Below are 18,629 nucleotides of genomic sequence, written 5' to 3'. Positions count from 1 at the left end.
TCCCATTTCTTATAATAGTGCAGCACGTTTTCATGGCTGGTTTTGGTCCTGCTGAGCCCTAAAAAAAACTCACACACAGTCACGAAAGGTGTTGCTTTGTTAGTCCAAATGGGAAAATTGAACCTGTCATCTTTCGTACTCGTAGTTCGTTACCCGCGGTGTCTCCTCCATGCACGTTTATACCGTCTCATCCTCCTTCTACATCATTTCATAGACTGATGCACTTTACAGATGGCTTCCTGTCCCTAAATACATGTCTCCTGTAGTCCTCTATTCTCTCAGTATTGGCACTTTCCACATATATGGGTAGTCCTTGACTTACGAGGACCCGGACTTACGAGGGTCGTCCCATGAAGCTCCTATTATTTTCCGGTCCCTGATGTTTGCTCATAATGTGTAAGGACAAGCACTCCGCCTGCTGGCAGTGTTTGTGTTTTCTTTACAAAACTTTTAATTTGTGTTTCGCTTCTAGCAATGTTTTATTTAACATGTCTAGCAAGTGAAACGTTGAATGTTGTCGTGGTTCAGAATAGTAAAAGGAAAAGACAGTGGGATATGATTTGGAAATGAAAGTGAAAATAATAGTGTAGCATGAAAATAGTTACAATACTTTGAAATACAGGTGGTCCCCGATTTACGGGGACTTTGGTTTTTCGAGTTTCCAGTGGTGAGCTGGCAATAGACATTCAATAGAAGCCATACTTCGAATTTAGAATTTTGATTTTTTTTTTTTTTTCCCCCCCCTCCCCAGGCAAGCGATATGCGGTGCGATCCTCTCTCGCAATGCTGGGCAGCGCCAGCGATCCGCATCCCCTAGTCTGTCACGCAAAGGTGTGTGTTAGGTGTATTAAATGCATTTTCGACTTACGATATTTTTGACTTCCGATGGGTTTCGCGGAACATAAACCCATCGTAAATCAGGGACCACCCGTATTATTCTCGTAGTATCATTTTAACCCGAATGTGTGAAATTTGTGAAAAATATCAGAGCCGTATTTTACAACATAGTGTTCACGCAGGTTCATTATATATCCTTATGCTTCCTGTAATACAGCGTAAAGGGATTTGCCACTTATGACAAAGTCATTGGAATGGACCCTCGTAAGTCGAGGACTACCTGCACGGGTACTGTACCGTAGTGTAATGTAGCAGGGAAGTAAAAGCAGATTCATCATTGCCTAACAGGTCTTCCTGTAGCCATTTTGCCTTCAGTCTGCCAGTACTATGAACCTCATGGAAATAGTGATGTGTGTTCAGTTATAAATACATAGAGTAATTGCCATGTACAGTATGTCACTGCCAATAACTCCTCCTGCTGGACCAACATTTCCAAGTTAAAATCAAGTATTTTTTCCAGCGATTTCACACTGTTAATGGATCTTTCTTTGAGGGAATTCTTGTAATTGTAACATTATTAATTCTTGTCTCCATTTCTAATGGCTGGTAAATGCTCTCTAGTCGCCACCTTGTCGGTGTTGTTTACACTTTGTTGAATTTGCTCATCTGGTAGAGGGGCAGCAGGAGTGAATGTCAGCAATATTAATGTGACGAATTGTCTTTTTATATGTCTCCGTGGACTTAATCTATGATCCGCAAACAAATGGAATGTGTGGATGAAAAATAACACGTTTTTTCAAAGCTGTTTTTATATCTTAATATTTGCATGTCTTTCACTAGTGCCAAACTTCCACTACTGCTAGTCGTAAATTGCAAGAGCAATCGTTAGCTTTACTGCATATGCTTTGCGTTAATGAACAATGAATCATCTCACGTTCCACTTTTGAAGAATCGCTTGATGGAAAAAATAACGGGTTGCATTTAAATCTGTGTTTGTGCTCAAGTTGCATGTCTTTTCCTAGTGCCATATTGCCAGTCTTACACAGCGCTCCTTGTAGAAATCTTTCAATGCATAAACTTTTTATGGATGAACAATTAATCTTTTAATATTGTATTACTCTTCTACTTAAATTGAGAACTGTCCTAACTTTGCACTGACCAATGTACTTTTCCAATACAAATGGAAATTATCTTAGAACACCTGTCTTAAAACGTATGCATTAAAACAGAAGCAATATATTTGTACGCTGCTTTTTTGTCTCCAGTCTTTATTAACCTTTCACTGGTTAACAGCTCCTCTGAACATCTGATCTTCAAACATTAAATGCAGGACTTGTAGTTAATTTATGTAAGAATCATGGTATTTTCAGTTCAGTTAGGATATCAGCTAATGTATTAAAGATTCTTTCTTGCAGAAATAACACAACATTTTGAGTGTCTTTATTAATACAGATATGATTTGTTGACAGGCTAGCTACCTCGATCGTTCACTTGCAGAAGTAGTAATGACTACAGTAATAATATGGTTGTGATAATAGTGAGAGTAATAGTCTCGTGCACTTGGCCCTTGTGTTGGGAACATAAAAACCTTTTTGTAAAAACCAGTAAGTCAAGATAATTAAATTATCTGTTTTGAAATTTTTTTTTTTTTTTTTTTGGAGGGAGGTCAACCTGCATTTCCTGAAATAGTCATTAGTTGGTGACAAAATGCACAATAACTTTACAGGACTGTGAGGCTGGATTGAATATCCACCCCAAATCCAACTGAAATGCACGATAAACAGGTTAATGTTTCTGTACTTTGGCCACATCGTTATTCACCCATGTTTGAGCAACATGTTCTCATTAGTTGGGTCTTTGTTCACTTTTAGCAATACAATCTTTTTATAATGTGGGTAATGGGTGGCACAGTGAGTAGCGTTGCCATCTCACAGGGCCTGAGCGGTACGAGAGGACGTGGGTTCGATCCCCGCTCAATGTGTGTGGAGTTTGTGTGTTCTCACCGTGTCTCTGTGGGTTTCTTCCCACACTCCAAAGACATGCTGTTCAGGTTCACCCACTGTGTGTGTGTGTGTGTGTGTGTGTGTGTGTGTGTGTGTGTGTGTGTGTGAGAGAGAGAGAGAGAGAGAGAGAGAGAGAGAGAGTGTTCCACTAATGTATGGATGAGTGACCCAGTGTATCTAGCAGTGTAAGTCACCACGGTGAATATAAGGTGTGTGGGATGATAACACTAACATAGAGTTCATTGGAAATCGCTTTGCAGAAAAAGCGTCTGCTAAATAAATAAATGTAAATATACATAGTCCATGATATATGTATAGTAGAAGTGAGAATTTGCACGCTTTGGTGCGATTCATAAATAAACTAATTGGCTAATTTGTTTCTTGTGAATTAAACGTGTTCAACTTGTCTCATCGCTCAAGCAGCCGACAGTTTTCACTCCGTTAAGAAGAGATGATGGATGTTGCGCTTCCCCGTTTTCCGCGGGGGGTCTCAGCGCCTTCTTCTAAAGCACCTTTTTTTGCTTTTTTTCGCTTTTCACATCGGATTCGCTGCGCGTTCACTTCAGTGCCAATAAGTGCTCATTCCCGATACGAGATTTTTTTATTGAATATATTGAGAAATTATACAAGTAAAATCAGTATATTTGTTATATAATATAGATATTTGTAGATGCAACTCCAAATAAATACAATATAAATAAATTTAAATTGCATTTCTCAAATATAATCGAAAGAATCACATCATTTCATATGAAAAACGACTCATAGAAACAATAATAATTTGCTGCAGTTGCGAAAACAAACTCCCGGGCGGGGGGTGTAAAACACTTTTAATCTCTGAGTTAAAATAAGTGTCCCTCCAATTAGACGCGCAGAGCCGCTAACTGTGAATAAAGTGAATTTTGGGAAGAAGCGCCGGCGACCGGAGGCGTTTATGGGACGAGCCGTACCATGTTTTGTAGCGGCAAGCGCAGTAAAAGCTGCGGGTCGCCTGCACATCCTCTGTTTGAAGACGCTTCTCAAAGGACTTGTTTGCGGGTAAAATTGGGGTAACAGCGAGGCTCCCTCGGAGGAAGCACGGGAACCGCCCCATTTCCTGAGAGGCGCATTAAAAAGAGTAGCTGGAGCCCCCCCCCATCGGCTCATCTCCCTCCATTGTAGCTCATTGTATTTCATATTAAAGCTCCTTCTCCACGAGACAAAGGGCGGCAGCGCTTCAAACGCCTCTAATGGACCTTAATGCCCGTTAGATGAGGTGAGCGAGTGTGTGAAACACAAAGTACACCGGGCCGCTCCGACAAAGGGCCACCCTAAAAAGGCGCCCATCCCTCGGACGACCCGCTTTCCCGCGCTTTCCCGCGGCACATTCCCCAGGAGGGCGCGCGGGACCCCACGCAGCGCGGGAACTTGTTAGCTCCACGCGAATTGCCGCACCTCGGACCCGGGATCCCATTTTGATACGGACACGAGTCGCGCGAGTTCAACGGAAATGTCTTCTTTTTCACCCTTTTTCTCCGAGTTAATATCCCGGCTTCGTCCCTGGGGGGCCCCAGCGCGCGGACACCGGCGCTCCTCGTGCACATGTCCCTTCCCTCCATTTTTCTGCGGGGAAGATGAAGTCGAGCGGCGGAACGTTCTAGAAAGACCTGTGCGCGGTCATCAATGGCCGTGTGCGTAATGATATAATAATATTATATTTTATTTCATTGTATTTTATTTTATTTTATTTCACTTCATTCATTCATTCAAAGATCTACTGCTTGGTTTTCATGACATCCATAGGAAGAGAGAAAAATGTCATTATTTGATTCCTTTCCTTATTCTGGGCGGAATCAATCATGTTCACAAGGTTACTGTAAAGGGAAAAGAGCTCTGTTTACTGCGTTTCATGGTGATGTGCAGCACTTTCCCTGCACCATCCTGACCTCCAGTACCCACAAAGCTTTAAAGACCGGTCAAGTGTGTGTGTGTGTGTGTGTGTGTGTGTGCGTGTGCGCGCGCACATATATAGGCCTACTACGTACACTATATGTAGAAACATACAGAATTAATTTCACCAAACGTTTCCTTTCTACTGATCTTTTGTATTACAGTAAATATTAAAAAGTCAATAAAAAGGAAGTGAATAAAGGTACAACAGGGTAAATAGTAATATAAGGCCGTATGATTCCAGTCCTTTCTGGCCAAAAAGGACATTGACAGACAACGCAGATGGTTTCTGAATGAAATTGGTGTTATTAGTTATTATAAATGCTGTGTCTGTATTGCTGCGCTCTGGCAGTGACACCGAAAGGGGCTCTGAACATTAACCGTGAATTTCCCGCTTCCTTTGGAAACACACGCTCTGGGATGGATTCGAACTCTGGATTTTGTTGGATTACAGGTTTTTTCTGTTCTATGTTCAGATGTGACTGGAGTTTCAGGCTGCGGAGGACAGGTGAAAGTTTTATGCCCAGGAAACTCCCTCTGTGTTGGTTTGTGGTCCTTTCACATTTCTGGCATAATATTTCAGAAATGTTTTCACATAATCATCATCATTAACATGTAATGCTGTGCAGGTTTCGCAAAATGAAATGTAAATTCCCCAAATTTAACATACTATGTTATAGGCCTGTTGAAAAGTTTATTATCATAATAAAAGCAACAAAAAGTGCAGTAATGATGAGGAGGGCAGTAAGAAAGCAGAATGAAGTCCAGGCAGGTTATTAAGGACAGAAATGGATCTGTGGAGGAAGAATATTTTTTTATGGACGCATTTATTTATTGTAGCTCATGGCAGGTGTGCAGTAAGAGGGGGTGTCACCCCCCCAGACCAATCCTCTCTCACCCCCAAATTTTTTTGTGCACTACTCCCATAATGTAATATTTCTAATATTTTCCCTCATAACTGCCAAGTTATGACACTGCTGCTTTCAAATGAATTATTCATAAAAATATGCTTGAATAACGAGGGATAAACTCATCTTCTATGTCCCATATTCTGAGTGAACCTCATTCAAGGGCCCAACAGCAAGCTCTCTGGCACGAGAGAGATGCGATTTGAGATGGGATATGATTGATAAACTGGCTGACATTTGGTGCGTCACAACGATGACAATTTGTCATATGCAGTGTCTGGGAAGTGGATATTTAAATGATATCTGTCTAAACATGTCATAAATTATTATGCTCTCATAGCTTTTTTGTTATTGGTCGGTCAACAGTTCTCCGCGATAAACTGCAACATTTGCTTTTAAACCGTGCCAGCCATGGGAATATTTGCTATATAACTCATCCTGGTGCTGCGGTCCAGCCGCTGCCGTGGTCCGCCGCTCTTCCCCATGTATGAGAAGATTGCACAAGGCTCCGTGAGTGCAGGTGATCAAAGGCAGACATTCTTCCAACAAGAGCAGCAAATGAAGATTTAACGGAGCCCAAATGTGATTATGACGCTGCCTAATACAACAGACACGGCTTAGCTGATGGAGTTTCAGTATCTCTTTTCCCCTCTGCTAATTGGGGCGGCCCCCCGCCTTCCCAGCCTCTTCCCATGGGTCCACAGGGCACATGGCTCCGCTCCACAATGGGATTAGGCCTGGCTGGCGGAAAACCGCTCTGATCACATCAGAGTGGCCCGGCGGAGGGGTCTTGATCCACCTCAAACTAAACCCAAAGCCTCCGCGAGAGTTTTAATTACAAATCTGAAGAAAAGTGGAGACAGAAGTTCGGCAGCTTCCCTCTTTCAGTAAACGGATTACGGTGCTTTAAATACTGTTACACTGTCCGTTTTTCTCCGTTACATCATCCACTTGTACTCCAAACACTGGTAAACCTTGCAGAGCCCCCTGTGAAAAGAATTACCTGAAGAGAAATGTGGAAAACCTAGCGGTGCAGAGTCCGGTGTCTGTCTTTACACCCCTTCGGGGGTAATATGTCCCTTCCGATCCCAGTCTGAGAGAGCATGAGAATAGCGGTAAATCTGCACATTTTACTGTCATAAGCTTTGATTTGGCCCTTAATGATGCTGATGGCGATAGTGCTGTGCTTGTACACGCGGCCCCGTTTCGAGCAGGACTTTTAAGAGATTTCGACAAATTCCACTGGGGCAAAACCGTCTGCTGGTATGAAACGGTCTTTCCTGCCTCTTAATTTGAAGGGTTGTCCCACGGTACTGGCAACGCTCCTCTACACTTTCTCCTTCTGGATGGTGCCAGAGAAGATGAAGCCGGTGGTGTGTCCCACATCCTTAAGCTGCTCATCCCAGTCTGCCAGCCCAGCGGGGGGCACATTGTTGCTGGAAAAGGACATTAGCTTTTAATATGTCTGCGCAGGGATCACGGCGGCATTCGCCCCAAACGGGTCGTCCCTGGACTCACAGCGAGGGGAGACACGCTGCTGGCCGCTGCAACCAGATTACGCGCCAGGGCTCGGCCGGGCATCTTCGGCCAGAGGTCCTCGCTAATCCACGGTAGCCTGGAGCAGCGCTGCTGCCAGAGGTCTGAGCTCCAGGCTTTTGGGTGGGGGGTGGGGGGTGGGGGCAGATTTCACATGCTGTTTGACTAACAATCATCCATTTATATCAAATACAACAAACGCAGGTCACAGTTCTTGACATCTCACTCTCAGAGCCTCAGGCAACCAGAGAGAAACCAGATTTACATGTCATCCGTTTTTACCACGGGCTCTTTTTCCTGAAAGGAGGACAAACACCATGGTGCAGGAACATGTGTTCCTTTTCTTTGCTTTGCCATTGATAATTATTTCGTCCATGAGGGATTCTCTCTATCCATGTGCATAGAAATGTCCCAGTCAAGAAATGCGTACGTCAATGTCCCCGTTGAGCTTATATACAGTACGTATGCAAATATATACTTGTTGTGACATTTCTAATACTTGGACAATATCTGGGGTTGATTATACAGATCTAATTATGCATTGGGTTCTTTACTGTCATGTACAGCTGTGAGAAACACTTTCTGGATTTCTGCATGAATGGCTCCTAAAATGTTTTCTGATCTTTCAGTCATAATATATAAAGAGTCTTATTTAGCAAACTAGAAAAATCTTGATTGGACAAATGGTTTAAATACTGAAGATCACTGATGGGAAAAGTATGTGAACTCTTACATTTAGTCACTTTGGAACCTCCTTTATTAGGAATAACTTCAACCAAACACTTTCCGAAGATGCAGGCGAGTGAGACTTGGGCCGTGTTTAGGAGATATTTTGGCCTGTTCCTCTATCCAAAGCTGTTTCAGTAGTTCCTGTTTGGCACATTCTGCTTGAACGGTCTTCTTCAGATGATGCCACAACGCATTTCAGGGGGACTGAGGTCAGGACTCCGACTTGACCATTCGACAATATTGAGTTTCTTCCGTCGGAGCCACTCTGTCGACTTATTCCTGCGTTCTGGATCATTGTCATGTTGCAGGACCCAGCGGAGCTCTAGATCACAGATGAACCCCTTGACAATCTGCTGTGGAATTTCCACGTAGTCAGCAGTAAAATGATCAGAATTAACCCTGTTTTCATCTGGGCATATTAATTACACACCAGATGAGATCTTGTATTCAGCTGACACCTTGGATCGAAGTTATGTAAACAACTTCCTACAATTTACTCATTTATATAGGAGGGTATTCTTACTGGAGTTGTTCAGGGAACCCTCACCGCTATGCTGAACTGAAAACTGTGCCCTTGTACCATGCTTTGTTCATGAAAATACCCTTTACCCCTTAAATCATATAAATGATAAATAAATAAATGTAAATATAAATGAATAAATGTAAATCAAAGCAGTTTTAATCATGGGACAAACTGAGGTAAGCAAGTACTCATTTGGTAAGGGAATCTTGAAATATAAAGAAGGAATTTTTAAGTAGTTTATTGGCAGTGCTGTAAGATTTGTATACATTTTTACACGTTAGGAGACTAACGTTGTAATTTAGTAGGTACCATGGTAATTTTTTAAAAATATTATACACTGGTGGTGATTCAGGTAAAGGTACATGTCTGGGGCAACTGAAGAATACATATTTACCAGGACAGCTTTTCTTATAACTACACCACTGGACTTGAAAAGATTTAAAAGATAAATGCACAACTTTATGACAGCAAAATATTTATTGAAAACCACAATATGCAAAGAGCGCATGGTAGTCTTTTAAAAATATACATTTCTTTTTAAATACCAATAAAAATAGATAGGGTTTTTGTACAGACAGTGTATATACAGTTCGGGGGGGCTTTGGGGGGTGTCTCACTGCTCAGACCTCTCGATGTCCACTTCGGACTCCGCCGACGACGTGCGGTACTCGTCCTCGCGCGCCTCGCGCGCCTCCCGCTCCTCGCCCCCCTGCGCGTCCCCGACGCCCAGCTTGGCCAGCTTCGCGTGCTGCTGGTCCAGACTCTGTTTCCGGAATTTGATGCGTCTGTTCTGGAACCAGACTTTTACCTGGCGGAAGAAGCAAAAACTTTCACTTGGATATTTGCCCGAGAAGCTGAACTCGCCCGTTAACGGAATAATTGGTGCGGCACGGTGGCGCAGCGGGCAGCGCCGGTGCCTCAGCGCTTGAGCTGCGCGTGCGGATGTAGGTTCGGCTCATGCTCACTCGGTGTGTCCTTTACATGTGTTCACGTGGTCTCCCCTCACAGTCCAAACACATATGGTTCACATGAACTGAAGACTTTAAAATTACCATGGTATGCGTGTGTATCACATCGCCCAGCTGTGTGAATGGGTGAATCCAGTGTAAATAGCACCGTAAAGAGCCTTAGATGAAGATGTGAGCTCCATGCTCGTAATAACGAGTAGCAGAAATCGCTGAATGGTCCTTGGAAGAGCGTCGGCTCAGCTAGGTGAAGGAGTGTAAAAATGAGCGGTTGGTGGCGCGATGGCGGGCACTGTGGGTGGAGCGCCAGGTGTTCCGAAGGCGGTGCTCACCTGAGCCTCGGTGAGCTGCAGCGAGGTGGCCAGGACGAAGCGCTCGGAGCCCACCATGTACTGCTGGCGGGAGAACTCCTTCTCCAGGCGGGAGAGCTGCTCGTTGGTGAAGCTGGTGCGCATCCGCTTGGACTTCCCAGCCCTGTGTTTGTAGGACTGCAGAGCACCCTTGGAGGGGCCTTCTGTGGAGCAACGGGAGTCATCATCAGCATCATCATACACAACTCAAGTCTGAGAAAACATTCCATGAGACAAAAAAGCGCAATAACAGTTCATCACCCGCACGCAACAACCCAAGTGTCAAACTATATGAAGGGAAACATTTGTACAAACGGTGTTAAAAGAAAACGTAAGGACATAAGAAACTTTTCACATGACTCAAAACTGGACAAGAGGAACACAAAGAATATTAAAAAAAAAGAAAACGCCAAGAATACATAATTAAGAAATAATCTATATAAAGAAAAAAGCCAAGTTTTAAAAAAATTAAACCCTTCACATAAGCCTGCATAACAAAGTGCGCATTTGGAAGCTCGGCCCATGATCAATACCTGGAGGGTAACAGGGCACGCGGAACGGCTGGTAGGAGAAGGGCGCGCAATACGCAGGACAGGTCGGCTGCGGGTGCGTAAAGTTGGGCATGTACAGGTAATGCGGCATCGCCGAGCACATCTGTCCGTGGGGAGCCGCCGGAGAAGCAACGGGGTGGTGTCCCCTGCGCTCCGGACTCGTCTCATCTTCGGCCCCACCGCCCCCCAGCAGGGCTTCGATGGTGAAGGATTTCCCGCTGTTGGGTTTAGCGGCCGCGGCGCTCGGTCTGCCGGCGCACAGAGTCCCGTAAGGGCGCCAGACGCATGCGTAAGATCCAAAGGAGCCCGCTGGGAAGTCCATCATGTCTTCTGCTGCCCCAAGAGACCAACTCCTGCTCCAAGGAGGTGTGCGAAGTACTGGCTCGGGCCAAGTTGAGAGCTCCTCTTATAGCCCCCTCCTCCGCTGAGGTGTCAGCGGCCCCCCGCGGGGTCTTTGTCTTGGCCCGCAGCAGATGACAAAAACCACGGGTCCCGCGTGAGATCCCCTTAATTGATTGAGCAGGGTGGACACGCTGCGCCCGTGAATGTCTTAATGGCCCCTTCCATAACAAGATAAAGATATTGTAGGAAGCTCAGACGTGTAAGGGCAATAGAGGCCGGACAGAGGTTTGCGCGAATTCTTGAAAGGATTTCGTCCCCGAAAGCAAACCGGTCCAGCTGCGAACACCTTGATGTCCCGTCATTATCTTATTCCGTGGCCCAAATCTCAAACTAGCTCAACAAACATGTTATTCAGCAGTGAGTTCGATATCCATTAATGTCATTAGACTTCAAGTGACATGTTTTAAATTTAAGCATAATCTATTTTACACGGGACAGAATCATTGGATCTGACAAAAACATGTATTCAATGCAGTGTTTCCGAAAACAATGCAGTAAATTAGGTTTTTTACGCAAGTTTTTTTTTTTAACTTTATTACTTTATTTATTTTCGCCGCGCTCCTATAGGGCTCGAGGGATTTTGCGCAAAGTCAACAGACGCGTCTCCTGCTCCTCCTCTCTCCGCTGGCTTTGAAAGTCTCACCCCGCCGGCAGCGTTTCTTCCAACATCTGCTGTGCTTCCAGACAACGAGAAGCTGTAGACCCCAGAACGCCTGGCGCTTCAGTGGCCTCTCTGGCCTCTCGCTGCCCACCTCTGCTCTGTCCTGGGAGACCCGATCCCAACCTGTTCTCATCCTCCTGTCACCCTGATTTCAGCCTCATCCGAACGTCCAACCTCAATCTGATCTCCACCTGATCCCAAGCAGCGCTCTCGTTACGCGGTTAAAAAGGCACCTTTTACGCGCCGTGTTTTCTCCTCTCCAGTTGACGAATACATGTGATAGTGCAGTAAAACAATATGCAAAATGTATAACAACTCGACACGTGTGACTGTCAATATTTGTTTTTTTTTTTGCTGCATCATATTGCAGAACAAGTCACAACAAGAGACACCGCGTCACCGGTCTCGTGCGTTCATTTCATTCTCCCCCGGTCAGTGCCGCACTCCACACTTTGTGGAGTTGAAGTACAAAAAGCCCTCGATTCCCTGCTAAGGAAAGGCACGTGGAACTCCACTGTGGTGTTTTTTTCCGTTATTTACTCTTAATTAGAGTGTTGAGGCAGAACGGATGAGACGCGACGCGTAATGTTTGCGCGCTCGCGGTGCGTTAAAACAAGGCAGCCGCTCTTTTTTAACCCGGATTAAGTCCAGCTCTGCAAACTCTGCCCACCTCATTTCCACCATTGCGAAGTAGTGTAAAACTGCCCGCCAGAGAACTGTTAACACACCTGCAAGCAGCCGCGGGAACAGCTATTCTCTTTGACTCCCGAACTTTCTCATTAGGGACTTTGGTGACACCACGACGCGTAATGGACAAGGCAAACAGGGCGGGGCTGCGCGTCTCGGCCAAGGCTGGATGTTGGACTCCCAGCACCCCGATCCCCCTCCTCAAGTTTGCGAGCGGATTTCTCACAACTGGACTGAAAACGAAAGGAGGCTCTTTCTTTGAAACACGATGCTCCTCCTCCTGCTCTCGATGCCTCAACATCTGCTGCTGACCTCCGTTCCCTGTTCACAAGGACCCCGTAATTTCACCATGCCTCGTAGCTTTAACAAATATTTACATGATGCAATTTTCCTCCTGCAATGATTAGCCTGCATTCCTGTTTTTATGCGCCACTTTCTCTCCAGTTGCCGAAATCTCACACCAAGAGACATTAGACATTCTCGAAACCTGGTTTCTTCATTCTTTCTTCGCGCCCTTGGGTTTTGAGTGGCTTTTGGAGTTAAGAAGGGTGTGGAGCATTCCAAAGCTAAAGCAATTCAGATGGGTTACTAATGAAGGAGGGGACAAAAGAATTGAGCTGCTGACATCAAGGAGAAACATCTATTGTGAGGAAAAGGCCTGTCTGTCTCCAATACCCAAAAATGTCCAATGGTGCCGGTCACTGCTTGACATTTGCGAAACACTTGTTCACTAATCTATTTCAGTCTATGGCATAACTTCTACCAGTTCAGTAACGTATTCCTGTGACAGATTTGCGTTTGACTCATTTTGCTGCTCCTGTATTGTTACTGCTGGCTGCTCACAAATAAACCCACTTAGCAAACTGATTAAACATAGGGGGGCAATGGTGTGCTGACCAAAACTCTCCGTACAGCTCCTGGAACTGAGTGGCAATGTAAATCAAACACATTTCAATGATCATGGCCAGCGTTTTACTCATTCAGCCAACACCTTTCTCTAAAGAAATTTATACTGATTTACCCATTTTTACAGCTGTGAATTTGTCCCAGAGCAGTCCAGGGTAAGTACCATGCTCCAGAGCACCACAGCAGGAGGTGGGATTCAAACCTGGGTCTTTCAGGTTCAAAGGCAGCAGCTCCAAGCGCTACACCACCTGCTGTTCCCGGGAGAGTTCAGTTTCTTCTGAAAACGTGGTCCACCCATCAAATCCTGGTATGGACTCCGTAAACTCCTTTCCATCGAAGCAATTTCCTGGTGCGAACTGGATGCGCACAACTCTGGTAAACTTCTCCCGCAGCAGTAAGTGGGTGAAAAAAAACCTTGAGGAAACCTCACCAGTCCACCGAGTCCCTTCCTGGCCCATTGTCTCGTCTTCCTCGGACTATTGTCTGCACGATCCAAAGCGTACTCAACTCATTACCATCAAACTTACGCAAATGCCACCAGTCGTTTCTTTTGAACCAATCCGAATATTTTATTACCTGCAATCCCTCCGCCATGTGTCGCTACAGTTGACTCTTTTGTGTTTTCTCGAACGCTTTAAATTAAGAACTAAGTGGGATTTGTTCAGTCGAAACGAATTCGAAATGGATCAAATACTGTACCAAAAATGTCAACTAAGGAGCACATTAATAATAATAAACACTGGTGCTTATGTTATGGTGGTACCTGATAGTTACAACCTGCAGGAACAGGGCTATCTTCACCCGGCTGATAGTTGCATCAGGCTTTTCATTGTTTTCGGTTGCTCTTGATAGCCTCACATAGCTAATTAACACATAATCTCAGAGCCTCCAATGGGCCACCCGTCGAGGGCTGTGGATTCTTTGGGTTTGTTTCATTACCTCATCACCGCAGCATCTTTCACAGAGCAACAATGACCCAATTGAAAACCAAATAGCCCTTCCTGCCACCTTGACTATGCAATAAAGCCGCTGAAAGCACGTGTGTTTACAGTCTGTTGCAAATACACTTGTGAGTCTTTAGCTTGTGGAAATTGCCTCGAAAGCACTGCGGGTTTTCGCGACGGATCTGAATTGGATTCGTCGCTAACGGCTGGACAAATTTGCCGCTACTCTCTCATGTCTCTGCTTCCTCAAACACATCGGTGATTTATGAAAGGAAAACGGGTGATCTGATCATTCACTGATTACCTCTGAGTGACTCGCAGATTCGTCTATTCATACAGAGTGAATCCAGAGGAAAACCAAGTTAGTGTCTTTTGCGGGTACAGAGACACACAAGTCAACTTGGATAACTAATCAAAGGAGCCGTCATAGAGGTCATTAGAGCAGAACAGCTCCTTTAAGAAGGTGATGATTGACCCATTATTGGCAAATTAATTTGAATATAACCAATTAGCATTGAGTCATGCCAACAAATTATGAAGGATAGTGTAAATATGATGAATTAGTTGGGGATCATGGAGGTGTTGGATGGGGGTCCTGCCCTTGTGGGCCTGATGTGAAGCTGTGAATGGCTACTGTTTGAGGTGTGTGTGAAACAATAGGTCAATAGGGGGCTTGGACCACAGTGAAGCTCGGTCATTACCAATTTAATGAGGGATTACGCTCTGCCTGAGAGCAGCGCTGGCGGAAGAGCTTCTCTGGTTTCTCTGCTTCCAGCCCACAGCTCGTAGACTGACCAGGAGAAGCTCTGGTTCGCTAGGATGATCTCACCTCCACGACTCTTTGGACTGCAGGGCAGCAGAAATTGACTCGTTTCATTATTAATAACAGCGATGAAAAAAGTGAATATGTAAAAAAGACAAAAAATCTGTTGAGGGTAGTATCTATTTTTAAAACAAACAAAAAAAAGGGTAGCTTTTAAATTAATTTTAGATTCTGGTTCAGGTGCTGTGCTATAAATTACTGTCTTGTCTTGATCATCCGGGAAGTAAAAAAATATGAAGCACGCTGACCTCCGCTAGAAATTCTTTGAAAATGCTGAAAAAGTTTTTAAAAAAGGTTAAAAATGTTTAAAGAATTGCTCAAAAATCTGAAGCAGGAGGCACGATGACCTCTCGCCACACAGGTGGTCAAACAGTGCGCTTCGACACCCTCTTTAATGGACGCGAAAAGGGGCAGGCTGGACTCTGTCGCTCGGGCCTCTATTTGCTCTTCTCAGCGGTGACTCTGGCGGTCAGTTAAACCCAATATCACAAAGTGTGAAACAATTAGCGTCCCACGGGAGAGGTGAGAGCGCCGAAACCAGCGGCCGCCTTCCTCCAGGGAGCCAGTTATCGCTTCAACTTTCCTCTGCGCTCAGATTGTCAGTCGGGCTCATTTCGTTCATTCGCCAACCCGCTGCACCACCATGCATTTCTATACCAATGAAAGTGATACGAGCTCAGATTGAGCTGCTGTCTCCTAATTCTACTGAGCGGTGGGATTTTTTCACCCCACGAGAGCAAGGCTGCTCCACTTTCGGATCTCCGGTAAACAGGAAATGGAATTTAAACGGTTTATTTTTCGCTTCCTGTTTGCTGGATTCCATCCCTGCGGAACTGTTTGCAGATTCACTGGAAATACTTGCTGAGCTCATTCGTACCATAATTAACACATATTTGCCACGAGGCCGTTTCCCTGAATCTCTGAGGGGAGATGCAGTCAGACCTTTGGTCAAGACGCCATACATTGTAATTAATAACTACAGACCAGTAAATAAGGGTTTATTTTATTAGCAATTAACTTGTCCGGTGTATACCGAACCATTAGAAAACCAGCTACCAATCTGATCATAATTGTTGACCATGTTTTATTTAATGTGATCTTCTTGTATATATTTCCTGCAGTTTAGTTTTCTTGACTGCTGAATATTCTGAAAAAAATATATATGTGTCTGTATATATATGTATGTATGTATATATAAATTTATAACATTTTTCAAAATTCCCGTGTAGTATTTCCAAAAACATCACCTACCTCATTTTCAATCCCAGCACGGTTTTTTTTTTTTTTTTTTTTTCCGGAAACAGTTTTCATCCATCCTGTTTGAAATGTGGACTGCTCATTACAATTCTGTACACAAAGTAATTTGGTCATATTAATAAACTGGTGTATTTTCAGCATAGAATTGAAAGTGAACCCCCTAATGAGACGCCCTAATAGCAGAACTCAATAAAATTAATCTGTTCAGATACATAACAGCATTTGTCTGCAGCTCAACTTTTGCAACACACACACACACACACACACACACACACACACTCATTTTCTACTGCTGCAACATCACAAGGGATTCAGAATTATGCTGCAACAATTATTACCTGTGAAACAAAGTAGAACTACATTGTGCCAGTTGATACACCAAGGCTGTGGTGTAATTTATTCTCTCTGTATTTGGCTTTTGCAACAGCTACTTTGCCATTTTACCATGATTTACAATTATATTGTGCTTTGTAGTTAATTTATTCTTATCTTCTTAGTTTGCAGTTGTCTGCTATGGAAAAACGATAATACCACCATGCCTACGTACGTAGTAAATACATGCATTTAGCCTGTCACTAAAATATATTATAATACAGTAAGTGCACAATATATAATCATAGTAACATAATTAAGTGTAAGACATGGTCTAAGGTGGGAAATAGTTCTCAGTGTCCTGTATAGATATCATAGAGCTGAACTGCATATTCTACAGCCCATACCTTTAAAGAGCCCCTTATTTAAAATCATAATCACAGCTCTGCAGTTTTATTCTGGTATCTTGTGTCAGAAATAAGGTGTGAAGCCTTATTAAGTGAATCTCCGGAATTGCACACATTGTGTGACTCGGGGCTACAGGAGGCCTGTCCTGCGCCTACGTTCTTTTGTCATTTTGTGTCCATACTTACAGAAGGGGATGACATTTATCAACACCTGGAAAGGCTATATGGACCTACTTGTGTAATGTAAGCTGGTTTATACTGCGGTATGTGACAAATTTACTGTGCTGTACTCACAAATCACGTGTCTGCATCCAAATCTCTCCTTCTGTTGATGCGATGCACTTTTTGCACCGTTGTCGCTTTGAAGAAAACAGTCAGTGAAATGAATCGATGTGAACGTAACTGTAAAGGGAATGTTAAAAAACACCTAGTACGCTGCAGCTAATTTTGGAGTACATGTCCTTTTCATGTCTACTTAGGTGTTGTCAGGCGGTAAAGCCGATCCCTGTGTGGTATTCCTTTCGTAAACGACTTCCAAGCGAATTACTTAAACAACACCTAATAGGGGTTTGACTCCAAGGGGGAAAAGTTAGTACGTCCGAGGAGGCTTTGTAGGGTACGAAGTGGACAATGTGGCCCAGCAAGGCCCAGGACCCCAGGGAGGTGGGCAGTGGTGGGATCAAAGGGGTCTCCATAGCAACAGGCCAAACAAAGACAACAAGCTGTAAAGGGCGACACTGTAAAGGAGGGAGGGTCCTGCGACAAGCCTGCATCTGCACACCACACAGCTTTTAGTGCTCATTAAACAGAGCGTTACTGCTCTTCCTCTCGCGTCGTTACGGAGGTAAACAAGAACTTGTGTTAATTTGTCGTCGTTCATTTCACTTTTTACATTCTCCCTGTGGACGGCGGAGGGCACCCAGTGGTCACAAAGGCTGACGATGGAAAACTGCAGAGCGATAATGACTTTAATTAATTGAAGCACAGTAACCGCAGATTAATAAATTCTAAAGGTGGAAAAACTATGCAAAAGAAATCCCTTTGGCACATACACGGAATATTCCATAACCCTGGAAATTTACCAACGCTGCTCTCTCATTTTTCCGGCCACTTGCATACCAGGCTTTCTTATTTCAGCATTAAGGATTCATCGATTTTGTCGAGCAGTTTTGTCACTTCACACACATCTGCTACTGTTCAAAATGCCACATTATTACTGATAATACATTACACAATACATTATACATACATCATACATTATAATAATGGTATATACTGTATTTATAAACCATTTAAATATAGTAGTCATATGTAGCCTATTCTATCTCCAGAACCAGGAGCATTTTTTAATTGATTTGTACAAAATACCCAGTAAATATCAACAAATTACCATGCAAAATTATTGGATTATAAAATAGGTTGCAAAATGAAATGAACAGAATTAATCAATGAGAGAGATCCATTTCATTATGTATGTACTGTATAAATATATGTGTGTGTCTATATATAAACTCTTTAAATGAGTTCCACTCCACTGCTGTTAACCCCTGAAGCCTCATAGAAAAGAGTGTAATATAAATGTATGTAAAATGTATGTAAATGTATCGGCCTACAACACCCATGATATATATTTTTTCATCATGACATCAGTCTGTTCTCGTAAGCAACGCTAAATCTTGCTAATAACAGTTTTCATTCCATGTTTCCACCATGGGTTCTGCTAAGAAAAGGGTACTTTATGAGTACTTCATAAAAATGTCCAGTATAACAGCAATTAGCGTCGAACCTTAACATTTGGACGAATTCCAAATCGCGGTTCAGTCAGTGCGCATGTGCAGAATTTATGTGCCGTCTCATTGGTTGAACTGTAGCGTCACGGGGTCAAAGGTGAAACAATTT

At 43.7% G+C, this 18,629-nt stretch overlaps 1 protein-coding gene across 1 annotated transcript; it reads right to left on the bottom strand.

Annotated features, from left to right (window-relative positions):
* Positions 1–9,062: 9,062 nt before the first annotated feature.
* noto (notochord homeobox) lies at positions 9,063–10,723 on the bottom strand. Its single transcript, XM_029258462.1, has 3 exons — positions 10,314–10,723; positions 9,763–9,944; positions 9,063–9,273 (listed from the first exon to the last, which is right to left on the bottom strand). The coding sequence occupies exons 1-3, from the start codon at positions 10,654–10,656 to the stop codon at positions 9,079–9,081; spliced, it is 720 nt and encodes a 239-aa protein (XP_029114295.1). The 5' UTR covers positions 10,657–10,723; the 3' UTR covers positions 9,063–9,078.
* Between the last annotated feature and the right edge of the window lie 7,906 nt (positions 10,724–18,629).

The sequence above is a fragment of the Scleropages formosus genome, chromosome 1 (genome assembly GCF_900964775.1).
Source record: "Scleropages formosus chromosome 1, fSclFor1.1, whole genome shotgun sequence".
Taxonomy (NCBI): Eukaryota; Metazoa; Chordata; class Actinopteri; order Osteoglossiformes; family Osteoglossidae; genus Scleropages; species Scleropages formosus.
The sequence above is the reverse complement of the archived record's forward strand: the minus strand, read 5'-3'. Positions and strand labels throughout refer to the sequence as shown.